This window comes from Lutjanus erythropterus, chromosome 3, assembly GCF_056507025.1.
Source record: "Lutjanus erythropterus isolate fLutEry1 chromosome 3, fLutEry1.hap2, whole genome shotgun sequence".
Classification (NCBI taxonomy): domain Eukaryota; kingdom Metazoa; phylum Chordata; class Actinopteri; order Lutjaniformes; family Lutjanidae; genus Lutjanus; species Lutjanus erythropterus.
In genome coordinates this window covers 29,488,747-29,507,751 of record NC_139319.1, presented here as the reverse complement: position 1 = coordinate 29,507,751, position 19,005 = coordinate 29,488,747, and the positions used below count along the sequence as shown (strand labels likewise).

The following is a 19,005-nucleotide window of genomic DNA, read 5'->3' as shown; positions in this document are numbered from 1 at the left end:
ACTACTGCCAGAGAAGTGATTGCATCACAAAACCTGACAGACACAACATGAGTCAGTTTTAAGAATGGGCTCACTGACATGCATATTGATGAGCAGTAGTTATTAAAACGACAGCAGTCTGCTCTGGACGTTGAGAATGACATTACTTAGAATGTTGTCAGTCACACTGCAATGCAGTTGGGCAGGTTTACTTTATTAAAGTTTGAACATCCTGCGTGACAATCTATTGTTAGCACAGCAGAAGTTATTAGTTTGACTCCATGCTGTCAATTCAATGTTCAGTCACTGGAATTATTGTGAACAAAGAGCTGTCAGTTTAAACAGTTTGTTGACTCAAATGACCAGAAGACATTTATTGCCTGTTTTTTTTTTAATAAAAAAATCAATAAGTCATGCAGTTTTCTGCCTCCACACCAATACAATGGAAATGAATTCTGATTGCTCACAATTAAAAATTAGCCTAATAATCATAGTTAATTTGTTTTCCCTTGATTATCCAGGTTTTGCCTCAACCAATCTGTACTGAGCATTATATTTATTCTACTGGCATCATTTTCAGTGGACACATCAGTGGTTAGTTTCAGCTAAATTTTGCTAGGGGCAGTTAATGGTATAATAGACATGAATATATTTCTACATTAAACTTCTAAAAATGACTAGACCTATATGATATATTTTGTTGAGCTGTGTAGTTATATCATCCCAAATGTTTCCAACAATGTTTAAACCCATTTTAGTCACTTTTTGTTTCTATCAATGGCGTCATGTCTCCACTAGTTGCCGTAATATCCGGGGAAACATGGAGAACAGAGAGTGAGGAAGGAAGCTGGAGAACATAACTTAATGTGATGCAAATAAAACTTTAATACATAACCGCGTCCATGAGCAGGATTTATGCCTGAATTACATCAGGTAAATTTTTAGTGACAGTGGTGGTTAACAATGAAAACAGCAACTCCCATGATCCCACACTACGTCACAAAAGTCAATGTCATCAGTCTGTTTTTCTGTTATTGTTTTGATTGAGAGCAGCAGAAATTACATACTGTACTTTTAACTTCAAGGTGAATTCATATTTTTTAAGATTTGGGGGGTTTTGGCCTTTATTGGATAGCAACAACTAAAGAGCAGACAAGAAAGGCTGTAGAGAGAGATGAGATGACACGCATCACAAGGCCACAGGCAGGAGTGGAACCAGCAGGCGGCGCAGAGTACTGATAGTTTCAGTGACTGGGGTGCACACACTCCACCAATTGAGCCAAAGGAGCACCCAAAATTGATAATGTTTTGGGGGGGCAGTGCAACAAGCTGTAAACACAAAATTGATATATATATATATAAGCACCTTCTAAAAATGATATTGATGCTAGCAGTTGTTTAGTTACGCACCCAGAAAATGTAGAGCAACTTTATTTGGAGTTGTGTTTCAGGTCATCTGATGAATGTAAATAATAATAATGCCAATAACTTGCACTCTTGGTGCAGGCCTTTTCTCCATATATCCAGTGGTTTCTATCTACTCCTGAGTGAAATGCTAGCTAATTGTTAACTGACTTTTGGTGTGGGGCACAGTGGGTTTATTTGAACTTTTTTGTGGACATCAGTTGTTTGCTGATGCAGGAAATGAAGCTGGTGAGAGCAGTGAGAATGAGCCAACAACAGTAAAGTTGCATTAATATAAAACATACTGCAGCTTTAATGTTTGACGTGTTATTTCTGTAGTTGGCTTACAACAAACAGTATACCTATGTCAGTGTTATGTCACAATTTTTTCTGGTTCTAAGAAGGCAGCAAAATGATTATTGTGTGAGGATAAAAACAATGGGCACAACGCCAGGTGTATTTCAATGAATGAAAATAAATAAAATGGAGGTGTGAGCAGAAATCCATGAAGAGATATGGAGGTCGAAAATGGCATATATACTCTATATGTGTATCTATTTTTCAAGGTGTTCAAATATAAGTTCATTGTATTGGAATGGAGACAGAAATCTCAGAGTCAGATGTCTCAAACCTTGAAAAAAACAAACCAAAAAGTAAGCTTGAAAATACAACACATTTTTTCTCATAATCTGAGTGACTCAACATTTCACTGCAAGATGAAGTGGCATGAAGTGGTGGAAGGTGTTGGGAACTGTGTGTCTGGAGAGACTGAGCCCACAGACAGGAAGTGTCAGCAACATAATTCAATGAAACACCAGTGATGGGAGACGCCCACTTGATAAACCCACTGACACACAGGAATTCACCCAACTTTAATTACACTGATTAGCCAACATGAGATCCAGAGTACTGGTGAAAAGCAGTGGTGTGGTTTTCTCAGTGCCAAAAGCTGTGACTCCTCAGACTCTTTAGACTGCAAATGAATCATTTAATAAATATATATAATGTACTGTACATGTATTTGACAGCAATAGTTACATTTTTCATCCCAAACATACAATCATCTTATAAGATGCATCGTCATAGATTAAACTGCCCAACAGTAGAAAAAATAGTCACATCTAACTGCTGCTTACTTGTGTACCAGTAATAACATGATGCCACAAAAGTTAAAAGCTATAACTATGGACTTTATTAATGGTTTACGTTTTTCTACTATTACCTTATAGATAACTCATAAGCCACTGATAAGAGCTTTTACATTACCTGGCTATGAAAAATCCTTTTGTCCACTTTTTAGTTTGTTCTTTAAATCTTGAATGTTTGCTGCTACTTTTGATACTTCAAAGTCCAAGTGAGTAAGATTTAAGGGGATTTATTGGGAGAATATGGCAGAAATTAAATATAACATTCATAAAAATGTTTTTGTTCATGTATAATCACCTGAAAATAAGAAGAGCTTTTTTAACCTTAGAATGAGCTGCAGGTCCTCTTCCATGGAAGCAGCCATGTTGCACCACCATGTTTCTACAGTAGCCTAAAATGGATACAGCATTTCAAGTTTTGCACAAGTTTTGTGGCCACTGTTGGCTCTCCTACATGTTTACAATTGGACACAAGGTATTTGCAATATGCAAGCTCACCTTTAAAACCTACACACAACTAAAGTATAGGATTATATTATAGTAGTATTTAATAAGGTACAGACAAAGGTATAAGTGAATTGAATACAGAAAGAACATATAAATTGTAAGTCTACAGATTAAAAAAAAAATAGTAGTACATATCTTAAACACCCTCAAATAAATACCTACATGCACATGATTTACCATCAGATATACAGGAATGTATATCACTCATTCTTGAGAATTGGGACAAAACTGTATTTGGATGAGGTTTTTATTTGTACACTTCAATTGTGCTGAGAAAATATATATATATATTTTAATTTCATGGCACAGCTATACTGAGTAGCCATTTTATTTCTTTTGTTAAGTTGCTAAAAGTTTTCTTAATGCTAGTCAAAATACACATGTTTAAACCATAATTCTTATTTAGCTTTGATTTAAAAGGGCTATGAAGTTGTCATGTTGTCATGTGGTTTTAAGCAGGAGGTGTCAGAAAAGTTACCACAGGGATAACTGGCTTGTGGCGGCCAAGCGTTCTGCCAACATCTGATAGAAACATTATTTAATGAATTTGCCAAAACCAGTGCTTGAGTAGTATTGCTGCCTCTTTTAAACCAGGAAGTTAAACAGGGGAGCTTAGGGTATAGCTAACCCTTTTTATGCCTGATTAAATCGAGTTTCTGCAAACATCTGACAAGAGTTGATGGAAGTCTGGGACACAACTTTATATAGCCAGAATATTTATAAAAAATTATCATCAATTTTAAAACAAAGATGATTAGAACAGCACATGTTATGTTTACACCCATGTTATCCATCAGTATTGTTAGTTTAGATTTTGAAGGTTTCTTATCCATTTTTTAATTCCTTGAAGTTGTGAATTCTTTAGTATTATTTGATATGATTTATACCATTTCTCAAGACTGTATATCATCCCTGGCCAGTAAATGAATGGAAAAAATAAGAAACTGACAGTCCATTCAAGTGATTTATTATTGCACTTCCTCTCAAAGACAGATTTTTTAAAAAGAATGGTCAAAAATAAAAGCTGCAGATAATGGGACTTATAGTCTCTAGTATGGATCAAAACACTGGATCCTACATTTCCCATAATGCAGCTGCATACAATCATAACCCTGATGACATCATCAGGGTTGTTTTTTCAAACTCTGGAAAGTTCCCTCTGGTCCTACAAACAACACTGTACAACCGTTAGAAACTGAGTCACACTGGAGGTGAGGAGTAAATTAAAATGGGTGGAGTGGCCCTTTAACTCTGGCAGTTTGCAGTTTCTTATGAAAATGTTAACTTGTTTACTTTAGTGAATGCAAGGTTTGTCCAGCTCATCATTTTGAGTCACACAGACATGAACTCATGAGTTTAAGCGAAGCTGATAATCAGCAACTATGGTGAAACAAATAATTTGAATATAATTACAGTTTTATGTGCTTTTTATTTATACAGAGCGGATCTAGTGAGAGGGGAGAAATAAAACAAGACAGACTTGATTCATTGTCTTAATTTTTAAAACCTGCAGCAGGAAGTGTCTTGGAGTGATTCCCGTGGACCTTGTAACCGGTGTTGGCTGTGGGTTTAGGGGAGGCAGACTCATGATGAAGACCTGCATCATCACTCAGGCCTTCTCATAGGTGTGGACTGGACTGTGTGTGTGTGTGTGAGTGTGTGTGAGGGAGACGGTGAGCTGTGCTTGTGGCCAGACGAGACGAGACCTTTAAGTACATACCTTTGGATTTCTCGGTCACGTGACTCGGTATCTCTCTCTACAACCTGCCTTCCTCTCCTCTCAGCCTGGCCGGCCGTCCGCTCTCACCAGTGAAAACAAGGTAAACATTTTCTGCAGCAGCGCTCACACATCAGCTCTAGTTTGCACACTGTTAGCCCTCAAGTTGAGGCGTTTGCTGGACCCCCCCCCCCCCCCAACGGAGAAACAGGGCGGAATGACACGCAGCGACAGGACAGACAGAGACGGCCGGTGACAGACTCAGCCAGGCCTTATATCTCCAACAAACACTCATCTCACAACGAGCTCCGACGCGCTGCCTTCAATCTGCGACCAGCGCACTTTGAGCGACATTATTTCCGCGCTGAAACCGATTGACGGTCGCGAATACGAGGCGAGAGCGATAATAGAGCAACGTGGCGGTCGGATTTGCGAAGATTACAGTCAATAAAGTGCTCTGCACAAGACTGCCTCCTAATCCCTGCTGCTGTGTGCAGGGATGGGCAGTGCACCGACTCTATCTGACTTTCTGCTTAAAAAAACTGGGTGGGGAATGAAAGGAGACGCTTCCTCTTCGCTCCACACGCGCACATTATGGTCAGAAAGGGTGTAGGCGCACTTGTGCTGCGTGTCAAACAGAATGTCAGACTCTTATGATTAGTTTGGACTGAGGTTGTTTACATGAGGTAGCAGGGCTGGGCATTTTATGGTTATTATATCGATATCGTGATATGAGACTAAGTATCATCTTAGATTTTGGATATCGCTGCATCGTTATATTGCATAAGTGTTGTATTTTCCTGGTTTTAAAGGCTGGGCGATGTGGCTTAAAAATATCTAGATATTTTTAGCCTACTCCATGAAATATATCTCAATATGTACTTTCCAGATAATACAAACATGTAGTGATCTTTTATTTCAGCTTTGTTAAATACCTGAAACTGATTGTTCAATTACAGCACACAAGTCTTTTATTTCTGTGGAACAGATTGTTGCTGTGGATGCAGTTCTGATCACTCGGCAGAGCAATAAGATAATCTTTAAAATTTAAGAATTTTGAACGAATATTTTGTGTGAGATTATTGATTTTTACTTGGGAAGTAGCCGTGCAATAAACAGGATAATGTGCAGTGTGCATGCTGAGGTCCTGCATCACCCTGTTGGTGTTGAAAGACCAGAAAAACACACAGTGATCCCAGGTTACATCACTGATGACGCGTCTAAGTTTGTGTGTTTGAAACAAATGTCAAATGTTTTCATTAATGGTTGTTTATGATCAGAACATGGTGGTTAATGTTTGTAATTGTCATTTTTGTGTTGGTTTATAGTTTTAGCCATTAGTGAGGCGGCCGTTACATTTCTCGGGGCCAGCTGTATTTTGCATATTTTTGAGTGTTTGAACCTCATGTTGAATGTCTTTAAGGGGCCGAGATATCTTGCAACCTCCTTGGGGGGTCTTCTGTTTCCCACTCATTTATATTTATTTTATTTTGCCATTTTGTCTTTGTTGCAGGATGGCAGAGGCTCCCATGTCATGTGACTGTTTTGTTTCCTTACCCCCTGGCTCTCGCGATGACCATGTGATTTTTGGGAAGAACTCAGACCGTCCTCGGGATGAGGTGCAGGAGGTGGCCCACTATCCTGCAGCATCTCATCCTCCAGGCTCCATGCTGGAGGTAAAGAAGCCCTGGACACTGAAATGCAAAAGTTGACTGATACACTGCACACTTCCACAGTCTCTGAAACACGATGGGTAAACATTTACATGGGAAGTGAAACATTCTTTCCTGTTAATGTTTAAGGGGAAGGAAGTGAAAGTTTTAACCTGCTGGTTACATCCTTTGTCCTTTTCACCTCTCAGTCACACATTGACCAGGTTTTCACTTATCTGTTTCTGAGATTTCTGCCTCTGCTTATACACAGTGGAGGTGAATGATACCATGTTTTGTGGTCAGCAGTTACAGTGTCCTGGACACTCAGGATAACACACACATTCCTTGCTGTGAAAAAAGTTTAAGTACAAAAAAAGTTTTACATAAGTCTTCATTTTTTCCCCTCAATGCACCATGCTAAATGTTAAACTTAAAACATATTGCCATATGTAAAAAATGGATAGTATTATAAAAATCAGACCCCAATTAAGACATCTGGTAAGAACATTTTTCTGTGCATCATTGCACTAATATCAGCACCAGATATGGTCTGACAGCATATCATTACAGCAACACGGCATCTCAACTGTCATCATCCAGAATCCCATGTAGGAGTTTTAAATTTCATACATGCCAAGGAATACATCAACTTATCATCCAGTTTTGATATCTGTGCACGACTCTGAAAATATATGTTCTTAAAATGTAATATGGTCATAACAATAACTACATGGCCACTCAGAGAGTGCAGACCTCAGCCGACACTAATAGTTTAGGCTTCTATGATATGTACATCTGCAAGCGCAACCACTGTGTCTAAATATATTTCCAAAACTATTATAATTCTGTAATAATATGGTTGTGTCTAGCTGAAGCCTCATCATCTCAGCTGTGCATTTATTATGTAAATTGGAAGTATTCCACATATTGAACGTACATTTGTGGAAACCAGAAAAGACTTTATTATTATGTACACATGCTGATATCAAATGCCTAGACTGAAATAACATCATGAACATTGCAGCTTGTTATCAAAAACAGTTGTTATAAAAACCGTATGCTCATAAGGACGACGTTTTTCGAGTCAAATTTGACTTTACATATAGAGAAAAAATCTAATTACATAAACCAGTATGATTTAGGAGCAGAATATTTACACACATAGTGAAGTAATTGTAGCTTTCATACAGTGTAAAAACATGTTAAGCTGCAAATTAACTAGAGATAGATCAAATGTTTAAGCAACAGAAAAAAAGCGGTATTTACACACATCATCTATTACAACCATTATACAGGAGCTGTGTTACATATCTCACACTGTTAACAAAAGTGAAAAATAACTTGTGTCTACCAGGCCTGCTCTAAAATTTAACGGGTTCCTCCCTGACCCATACAGCACCCTTCCACAAAGTTTCATGAGAACCAAACCAGTAGTTTTTTCTGTAATTCGGCTGACAAACAAACTGAGCTGAAACTATCACCTCCTTAACTGAGGTAACAACAGCGCTCTTCTCTCCCTCCCTGAATTCTGAATAGAACAAATGCATGCTTTGATATATCTTAGAAAGACCATATTTATGAGATGGTACTGCTGCACAGATGTGTTGAAATACAGATCAGTCAAGCAGTGGATGATAACATACATTTATGTACGGCATGAGGATTTAATTTTTTCTTTTGAGTTTCACTGATGTGGAAACTGGTTTTAAACCAACTAGTTTTGAGTGTTCAACTTCATATGGGGATTAATGCAATTTTTGTCCAGTGCAAGTCAACTTTTCATACTGCATCAGATACAACTCTGAAACTGTTTGTGCAATGCAACTTGGCCTTAATGTTAACCGTCTCAGTCATTTTTGTCTGCAGTGCACGTACATCCAGATCCCTCAGGTGGAGCAGACCCACGCTGTCATCCTCAGCAAGCCTGCCTGGATGTGGGGGGCTGAAATGGGAGCCAATGACCAGGGAGTCTGTATTGGGAATGAGGCTGTCTGGACCCGAGAGCCCGTCACCCCAGAAGAGGCTCTGCTGGGCATGGACCTTGTCCGGTGAGCACCAAAAACCTTCTTTTTACTAAAAAAAAACAACCCAGAACTACATGGATAATAAACAGCTTATCCAATTTGAGCAATAAAGAAAAAATAATCCTCAGAAGTGAGGGGAGCAATGATTGCATCCTCATTAAAGACAGTTTGGATATTGGATATTTAGCAAGAGTATTAACTTAATCCTCTCAGGCTTTGATCAGAAGGGTGTGTTGATTGTCACAAGCATGTTATGACAGGTGTAGTAGGTACTGTGGAAGCATAGTGTTTCCTCCAAAACACACAGCAGAGAAGCCTCAGGGTTAGATAGAAAGATTGACTGATCAAACAATAATGTACTAAAGAGATAAAAGTTTCTAAATACATGACAATGAAAGAATTGGTACCATTAATAAATAACTTGCTAACATTTGTGACTGTTACCTCGTAAGGAGGAAACTCAGATTTTCTACTGCTACACCGAAGTAACCCAGCATGCCTTGTGATCCTCAGACTGGGCTTAGAGCGTGGTGACAGTGCCTGGGCGGCCCTGACAGTCATCACTGGCCTCTTGGAGCAGCATGGTCAGGGTGGGCAGTGCAGAGAGGATCCTGCACCCTTCAGCTACCACAACACCTTCCTACTGGTGGATCGCAATGAGGCCTGGGTCCTGGAGACCGCTGGAAGGCTGTGGGTGGCACAGAAGGTCACAGGTGAGGATGCAGAGCAAAGGGTGCATCTGTAGTCTGGACAATTAATCTGTGCTGAGCTGTTAATGTGTGCATATACTACTGAGAGTAGAACACATCAACATGTATAATTCAGTGACTTAAGCCTGTTGCTTGGTACATGGATTATAAACACCCCATTTAATTTGTGCAGGGAAAACCGCTAAGAATTTGAGGTTAATTATAAATAATGAGGTCTAATTCGAATACAGTATCTAGTTACACTGTGTGCAGTTTGATATCTGTGCAAGTTTATTTATAAAGCCTCTCAAAGAGGACTTTACAATCTGTAAAGCATACAGTGCCCTTTATCCTTATCATTATATCAGATAAGGAAAATAGTACCACTTCCCAGTAAGACTACCCTTATAAATGAATGGTTTATGATTGGATTATGCTGTTAATACTTTATAAATCATTAATACACTGTTACAACACATAGGATAAAAGTGACCTGTCGCATGCCAAATAGTGAGCACACATTTATCTGTACCTGTTTTCGTAGATTACTTTGTCTTCTCCATCAGCAGCATTTATACCTGTCAGCTTCATCAGATATTTGTTAATAAGCATTTAACTTAATTGTCAAAAAGCTGCATTTAGCATATGAAATGAACATATCAAATTTGGCAATATTGTTTACCTTGACATTTTCAGCAGCCTTCCTCATTATAGCTGGTATTGATATAACACAAGTTATCTAGAAACAGTGATGGGTTTTATGTTTTACAATAAGGCTTCATTTAATAATTGTTGATGTTAGTAAAACATTACTAAGGTAAATGAGAAGTAAGCCATAAGTGGATCTTGCCAAATAGTGAGCCCACATCAGTGTACTAAAACTGTTAGAACTTGTTTATAATTGTTTAGTAATAATTTCATGCCTTACTGTAAAATAAAATATGCTAACATGCTCATGATATCAATGCTACCATGTTGCAATTTAGTAGTGTTATTCATAATAACATTTTGTTGTGTTATTATGCTAAGATCTGATAATTAGCACACAGGTGTGTTTTTCAGGTATTTGTTCATAAACTAAAGCATTAGATGATATCAAAAAGGTAGCACACCTCAAGTCTGGGAGGACAAAATACTCATATTTCAGTTATTTATTTGGCTCACATCACAAAAAACAAACGCTTATGCGTTTCGGCACAAAGCCTTCATCAGAGCTCTCTGTTCACTGGATTTTGGGTTTAGCACTCCACTGAGAATCCCATTGTTGAAGCGCAACCTCCTTCTCTGAATTTAGTTACTCTATTAGATGATATATTAGATGCACTAGATTAAAAGCCAGGGATCACCAAAATCTGTCTTGGCAATCTATCCAATATTTATTGAGAAACTTTGCAGCTGTACCAGCAGACCACTTCTATCACACTGCTAGCACAGCTGAGAGCATCAACAGGGCTGAACCAGTGTAAAGTTATGCAGTGAGTGCTCAGCTGCTTAATCATCCTTAAAGAGCAAATCAACACTAAACCGCACAGTAGTGCTGACAATCCATACGAAATATTTAAATACTTACATGAGTCATATTTGCTCTTTAATGTGGGAAGCTAAACTACAAAGTAAATAAAGCCCATTAAGATCTCTTTGTTCATTCTTCAACATGAGACCACAGCTTACAGAGATGTGTCACATAATTCAGGCAATCCTGAAATTGTGGTGAAAAGACGCTCATTCATCGGGGTTGGATCACTCTGTCAAGAGGAGATAAAGTTTGCAAGCAGCTCTGCTCAGTGTCTATGCAAATCCAGTACAAAGGAGCACACCGCACATGAACAGCATGTTTCTAGTTCACTGACCCTTCCTAAATCCCGTCCCTCGTTTCTCCGTCTTCCAACAGCAGTTGAGCAAACTTGATACCTCCGTCAACTTTCTCCTTTGCCTGTAAAAGCAATATGGGTCACATCTAAAGTTAGCTAATGTCAGCAAAAATACTAGCTAAAATATTATCCAACATTTTGCTAACATTAGCCACCAAAAGATGTGAATGTTGCTTTTACAGGTTCCCCAGTAACATCTTTTAACTGTCTTCAAAATGTGGTTTTCTTTTCAACATAGACGAGCCTAGCATGTAGCATATCTAAGTACAAGAAACAGGAAAGGAGAAATCTGACTGAGGTACCAAGCTTGCTCAGCTGTCATTGGACCACAGAGTGAAAAGGGGCAGGACCTAGTAATGGTCAAATGGTGCGAAACTTCTAATATGACAAACTCACAGGAGACTCGTATCTGCTTTTAAAAGGCTAAACTTTGCTTTTGACATTGCCTCATTACATGCTAACAGCTGCTTTCTCCTCTCAGAAGGTGTGAAGAACATCTCCAACCAGCTGACCATTGGTTCTGAGGTCTCTGCGGAGCACCCAGAGCTGCGGAGCACGGCCCAGGCCCAGGGCTGGTGGGACGGTGAAGGAGAGTTCAATTTCTCCCAGGTGTTCAGCCCAGAGAACCCTCCTGCCAGGATGGAGCTGGCCAAACAGCGCTACAAGGGAGGCACAGAGCTCCTCCAGCAACATGACGGTGAGAGTGATCCACTCCTGAATTTCTCGAAATGCCTTTGCCATGTCATCACCATGAGAGAATCCTGTAACACTCATCTGCTCTGCTCTTAGGCTCAGTGACAGCAGAGGTGATGATGTCCATCCTGAGGGACAAGCCCAGTGGCATCTGTATGGATTCTGGAGGTTTCTGCACCACAGGCAGCATGGTGTCCATCCTGCCCAGAGACCCCAGCCTGCCCTGCATCCACTTCTTTACTGCCACCCCAGACCCCTCCAGGTATGTCATGAACTAAACTAATTTACATCACAACATATTCATTGTAACATGTATCAGAGACAGTGGCAAATTGAACCTCTTTTAGAAGGTCTTAGCACCACTTCATACTGTATTTATGTACACCAATCAGGCATTACATTATGACCACTGACAGGTGAAGTGAATAACACTGATTATCTCTTCATCATGGCACCTGTTAGAGGGTGGGATATATTAGACAGCAAGTGAACATTTTGTCCTCAAAGTTGATGTGTTGAGAAGCAGGAAAAATGGGCATGCATTGGGCAATTTGAGCGAGTTTGACAAGGGCCAAATTGTGATGGCTAGATGACTGGGTCAGAGCATCTCCAAAACTGCAGCTCTTGTGGGGTGTTCTCAGTCTGCAGTGGTCAGTATCTATCTAGTGGTGAACCGGCGTCAGGGTCATGGGTGGCCAAGGCTCACCGATGCATGTGGGTAGCGAAGGCTGGCCAGTGTGGTTCAATCCAACAGACGAGCTACTGTTGCTCAAATTGCTGAAGAAATTAATGCTGGTTCTGATAGAAAGGTGTCAGAATACACAGTGCATCACAGTTTGTTGCATATGGGGCTGCATAGCAGCAGACCAGTCAGGGTGCCCCATGCTGACCCCTGTGCACCGCTGAAAGCACCAACAATGGGCATGTCAGCATCAGAACTGGACCATGGAGCAATGGAAGAAGGTGGCCTGGTCTGATGAATCACACATGGCACTATGGGAAGAAGGCAAGCTGGCAGAGGCAGTGTGATGCTTTGGGCAATGTTCTGCTGGGAAACCTTGGGTCCTGCCATCCATGTGGATGTTACTTTGACACGTACCACCTGCCTAAACATTGTTGCAGACCATGTACACCCTTTCATGGAAACAGTATTCCCTGATGGCTGTGGACTCTTTCAGCAGGAAAGAGGCTACAAAGCAAAAATGGTTCAGGAATGGTTTGAGGAGCACAACAACGAGTTTAAGGTATTGACTTGGCCTCCAAATTCCCCAAATCTCAATCCAATCGAGCATCTGTGGGATGTGTTGGACTTAAAGGATCTGCTGCTAACATCTTGGTGCCAGAGACCACAGCACACCTTCAGGGGTCTAGTGGAGTCCATGCCTCGATGGGTCAGGGCTGTTTTGGCAGCAAAAGGGGGACCAACACAATATTAGGCAGGTGGTCATAATGTTATGCCTGATCGGTGTGTGTGCTGCTCTGGGTCTCTTCTGGTTCTCTTTTAGAAATACTCAGAAATTAAAGAAACAAAAGGTAAAAATCTATGGTTAGCGCTTTATTTTACACAGCCATAAATTCCAAATAATTTCCAAATAATTTCCACAGTTCTTTCTTTCCTGTTAAGAAGCATGTACATTTGTAATAAATAATCACAGGGAAAATAGAGAGTAATTAGCTGATACAGCTTTAGGTTTGTGGTTACTGCACTGAGCTGAACATGAAAAAAGGTGAAAATTGTCTACAGACAAATGTACAATTCAACATACTTGAAGAATTTTGTTTATGATATATTAATAGTGAATACATATATACCAGATATTCAGTATATATATACTTGGATTAAGTTCTTTTAGGGAAAATGAATAATAAATTAATTAAACTGGCTAAAACAGCAGTCTCAGAACTTTTTTCTATGTTATTATGTAAGAACACTGTAAATAGTTCTAAATGAGTTTTTTCCAGAAATTACTGGGAAAAATTTTATAACATTGTCAGCCTAAAAAAAAAATCCTTGAGCTATATCCTCAATTCAAATAAAGTGATTCAGCAGTTTGAATGGGTTAGTCTTTTTCTTTTAATGAAATCAGCTTTCTTTAATGGATATAACTTTTCAGATTCATTAAAATAAATGTAATTTATGGTACAAGACCGCACCATTAATACAGGTTCAGCCTCCCTTTGTGTGAGGCGAGCAAGAGACCAAACTGTTTTTTCACTGCAGTGAAAGTGTTGTTTTTTTGTTTTTTTTTTAAAAATGCTGTCAATTTTTATTGATTTTCAATAAATTTTGACAGCTGGTCTTACAGTCCTCTAGAGTTATTGGAAATGTTTGTATCACACAAGTTGGAAACAATCTGACAGCCACCAGAGGAATCTAATTTTATGAATAGTAGAATACCAATCATATTATCGAAGCCTTACCTTGATAATCTGTATGTTTTAAACTGAGACTCTGCATTCTCATTATATTCTAAATTCAGTTGCTTGCTGAAACATATTTCCACTCAACCAGAGGAACATTGGATGTTGGTGCAGAAACCATATTGGGTTCATTCCTGGTGTCTGTATGAAAACAAACTGCAATGAGAGTGATGTGTTTCAGAAACAAAATTCTTAGTATTAGCTGTATTGAATATACAGTGAAAAAGAAAAATGGCAATACAAATAGCTTTTACATTGACTGATTGGTTTTAGCAAAATTTAATTAAACAGTAATTTCAATTTCAAATGCATACATCATGAAGATTTTGAGACTCTAATATTTTTCCCTCCTGAGCTTTGCTTTTCTCCTAGTCTGTCTCCACTTTGGGTGGACGGGACTTTCTGAGCCTTTGTTTCTCTCTGTCCTCTTCCTCTCCCTGTCAACCCACCTCACCCGACCCTGGTAGGTCTGTATTCAAGCCTTTTATCTTCTCGGACTGTTCTACCCCAGTGTCAAGGGTGCTCTCCCCGCAGTTCGGCCCAGATGACCCTGCGAGGAAGCAGCCTCGCTTTCAGAGCCAGGTGGACCGCAGACATGACCTGTACAAGGCCCACCAGGTGGCGCTCAACACCATGGAGACCAACCCGGTGGGCACTGATGGACGACCTAGGTCAATGATAGTCCTGCTCGGATCCTGGCAGAGCTGGAAGTTCCCATTCATTTCACATAAACTGTTCATCCAAGGCATTTTATTTAGAGTTGAACTTGGTCAGTTGTTGCTGATAAATTACAGATGAGTCACACAGCTCAGGAACAACACTCCCATTGCACAGCAAAACACAACAGGACCTCACAGTTAGTGCAGACAAGACACACAGCGTGAGTGTAGACTAAACAAAAACACAGGCAGAGTACAAGTACACAGGCAAAGCCAAAGAGCAGGGTTTCAGTCGTGACTACACTGTGCAGTTGGAGACCGTCATGAGAAATCTGTGAGGTGTTAGTACTTCAGGCAAAGTGACAATTTCCATTTAAGCTTTTTAGCTGAGTATTCTGTCTGAGATGACTTGTGTTTTTATGTTGAATCAGTGTCAAATATTATAAGCACATCCATTTTAACCTGCATGAACCTACTATATAATTATAGAGGTAGAATAAGAGCAGTGCGCCATTTACAGATACACATGTAGTAACCAAATTCCCAGTTTCATACCACAAACTGATTCAAAGTGTGTTTGGATTATGTTGTGCATTCAGACTGAAAAGTGAAATACTTAAAAATTAACTTTTCTATTTTTGAATCTGACCCTTTTACCCATGTTTTTCTGTCTAAGTGTCTAATGTGGGGAGCATTTTTTAAAAACTGATTCAATAATGAGGGAGACTGCTGCAGCTGTCACCTGTTAAACGTGCAGTACTGTAATCCTTATGGGCAACTGCGCACCACACATTCAATTACTTTTTTTTTTTTTTTACCACTGACAGGCTCAGATTGTTATTCTAAGTATCTGACAACAATATGGAAAGGATCCATACAGAGATGGACCTTTTTGTCAAAGAATAAGTTCATTTTTGTTGAATGTTTTGGCTTCAGTTTTGGGGAGCATTCGTGTTGTCCATCTTTATGTAAACAGTCACAGTTTGGTTGATGTATTTTAGTGCATATATTGCATTATTCCCTGTACAAAGTTAGGTAAGATATGTTGTAAACTAATTGTAAAAGCAGTGCACTCTGGGAATTAGCACATACCACACATTGTAAAGTATATTATCAGTTTGCAGTGTGGAACTGGGACACAACTGTTGCTGCTGTTTTGGTGAGCAGCTTGATGTTCAGTAGAAACCCAGATTAGCCTGTAGAGGAAATGGAGGTGTGTGATAGCAGGTGTTCAACTGCTGTCATTAAGTCTGTGACTCCCGCCACAGACGTCTGGTTGAATGAGACTCATACTTTCAAAAAGTAGAGAGTAGGATCTGGATTCTTGTGCATGCATATATTACTTCACCGTAGTTTAGGATTTAGTCAATTGACTGCACTGCTTAAGCAGATTTAAACATGTGATATGCAAGTATTGTTACTGTTGTTCTGACATCTGTCTGTCTTCTTCTCTCTGTGTCAGGACGAGGGTTTAGCTGTCTATGAGATTCTGAGGGAGCTGGAGTCGCAGTGTCTGAGCGAGATCTCAGCCATGCTGAATGGAGAGATAGCAGGAGACGAGCTGGGCGACTTGTTTTTTGATTGCGTGGACACAGAGATTAAGTTCTACCAGTGAGGAGGTGGGAGGCTTCAGGAGCTCGGTGTGCTGTTGTAACATGCATGAAGTATATTCCTATTATTAAAGGAACACTTCACCACAAAATCAAACTTACATATTTGTTTGTTTGCATTATCTGTAGTGCTAGTTATCCATGTAGATAGTTTTAGTGTGAGTTGCAGAGTTTTGTAGGTGTTGGCCATAGAAATGTCTGCTTTCTCCCTAATATGATAGAACTAGATAGCTCTCTTCCCAAAGCTCATGACCCGGTTACTCAAGATAGTACACAGACCTTGTTGTGTAGGAACTATTTTCTTTCTACCAAGCTACACCCGCCAACCGTATCACCACGTTAGCTTGCTCAGTAATGCTAATGCTACAGCTTAGCCAAGGAGGACTCCATTAATGTTTATATCCAGCACTGTCACAAGCATAGGCCTCCTGCCAATGAGAAGACACACTCTTCCTTATCTGTAGTGATAGTGTTGGTAGGTGTAGTTCAGTAAAAAGAAAGTAGTTCCTACATGGAACTGTTCACAACAGGGCCTGTGTATCATTTTGAGTAATCAGATTGTGATTTTTGAAACGAAAATTGCTGAGTTTATGCTTTGAGTATCACAAGCCAAGTACCCTTTAGTTTTATTATATTCGAGAGAAGGCAAACATCTCTACAGCCTGTATCTCCTAAACTAATGTAACTTGGTTGTAACTTGGGATGGTTCAGATTATTTGAAGTGGGTGTTCTAGGAGGTACTTATCCATAGTCAATGTATTATCTACAGTAGATGGTGGTCAACCAGTTTAGAGAAGCACCAGGATTACCAGAGTAGGAAAGTAAAAGCAATGAACTTCAGCACCAAAACACATTTTAACCTCTTGAAAAAGTCAGCTTAAGTGTACACAATATTTAGAATACTTTCACTATGTAACCTTGTCATCAAACAGTGTTTTCCAGGGAAAACTGCAGTTATATAAGCAAAATATTACAATAATATAACAGAACATTCAAGTTACTGGTGTACTGCTGCCTCCATTAGTTGGTTTGCTTGTGTTATTGTATGACTTTGGTGAATCTGAACTAATTCTTTAACAGACTGAAGCCACACAATAACACAAACAAGGAGTCTGGTCAGCTTGAAGAGAGCGATATTTGGTTCATATAGCAGTTGTTTCCTCACAAAAATGGTTGAATGATGGCAAAATAAAGCAAAAATATTCTAAATAGTATACAGTTAAGCTGACATTGATTTTTTTAGGTGGCTGAAATACATTTTGCTGCTGAGTCTGTTCACAGTGGCACATTGCTCAGCTTCGTACACTGGTACTCCTGCTGCTTCTCCAAACTGCAGGCATGTTGACATCCATCGATTGTAGGTAATACACTGACTGTGGATCAGTACATCACACAAGCCCACATAAAAAAAAATAACAAAAATAAAAATGAAAAAAATCTATCCCTTCAAAAGGGAGATCTGCTTTCTCAGTAGTTAGAAAGTCAGACTCAAGAACAAACTACATCTGATTCAAACTCATTTTGATGCTGATTTAAGATCTCTGAGAGTCTTGGATTGGTCTGTGAGAAAGGAATAGTCCGTGCAGAGAATTCAAACATCTTACATCCAACTCAGTGTAACATGAATCAGAAGTGTCAGATCATCTTTTACTGCTGAAATCTGGACAGACCTGATCTGTCTTCACTCAAATTCAGAAATATTCCTGTGATTGCGACCAGAAAATCTAAATAAGCTTTCAACTGTCCTCTCTTACAGCGCCCTCAGGTGGACATCCCTAGCGCTCGCACCGTTGCAGGAGAAGGCCCTGGGACTGATAAAAAATAACTCTGTGTTCCTCGTCTGCCGGACCTCCGCCTCACTGACACAACACACATCCCTGACACCATTCCATCATTAACACAGACTAAATGTCTCAACTGCACATGTGATTGGAGCATTATGTATCATCTGTATCACCCAGAGAGCAATGGCTGCACCTCATTAGTGAGTGTAATGATGTAGACTACACAGGCGCCTATGTAGAGCTGTGTGAAGTTGCACAAATACTGTGAGTATGGCATTTGTTTAACATTTTTGTTTTTTTTGTCGCAAATGAATGGGTTGTCATTTAATGGCTACCTGTAGGTAAGGATCTAATAAAGAATGTGTGTAGTCTTTCCTGAGTGTGTTGTGAGCTTTCTGGTCATAAGCAGTGGTGATGTTAGAGTGCATCCACATAGGGCTTAACTACTTGCAAAAAATATTAATGATTATGAATTAATATGTTGTGATGGTGATATGGCTCATGTTTTTAGTGGGAATGGTCATTTTAGCATTTAATTTTTACTAAAAAAAATAAATAAATATTTGCGGGGGTCTGTACCAAAGAAGCATGTTTCCTTACATATGGAGAATATGATTTGTAGGCCAAGACATCTCTGTACCTCTACAAAGCTTCAGTTATGATGGTATGTTGTGATTCATTTTATCTTTATCAAAAAATTGAGGTCCTGCAATTTGGATATTGTGCTTGACCATTTTACAGTTTCAATAATATATTATTAATTGTTCAGCCCCAGTCCATTCTAGGTGGATTAAATTTGTACATCACTCCATCTCAGCCCCCTAACATAAGACACTCCAGAGTGTGTAAA

At 39.4% G+C, this 19,005-nt stretch overlaps 1 protein-coding gene across 3 annotated transcripts; it reads left to right on the top strand.

The window, feature by feature from the left end:
• Positions 1–4,667: 4,667 nt before the first annotated feature.
• scrn2 (secernin 2) lies at positions 4,668–18,528 on the top strand. Of its 3 annotated transcripts, XM_084715711.1 has the most exons (9): positions 4,668–4,855; positions 6,266–6,428; positions 8,271–8,452; positions 8,942–9,141; positions 11,470–11,685; positions 11,778–11,943; positions 14,570–14,750; positions 16,224–16,380; positions 18,128–18,528. In XM_084715711.1, the coding sequence occupies exons 2-8, from the start codon at positions 6,267–6,269 to the stop codon at positions 16,374–16,376; spliced, it is 1,260 nt and encodes a 419-aa protein (XP_084571837.1). In that variant the 5' UTR covers positions 4,668–4,855; position 6,266; the 3' UTR covers positions 16,377–16,380; positions 18,128–18,528. The 3 variants fall into 3 exon arrangements, with proteins under 3 accessions (XP_084571837.1, XP_084571838.1, XP_084571836.1); XM_084715712.1 differs by lacking the exons at positions 4,668–4,855; positions 18,128–18,528 and adding an exon at positions 5,045–5,298 and having other exon boundaries at positions 14,570–14,773; positions 16,224–16,368; XM_084715710.1 differs by lacking the exon at positions 4,668–4,855 and having other exon boundaries at positions 11,473–11,685.
• Positions 18,529–19,005: the final 477 nt, after the last annotated feature.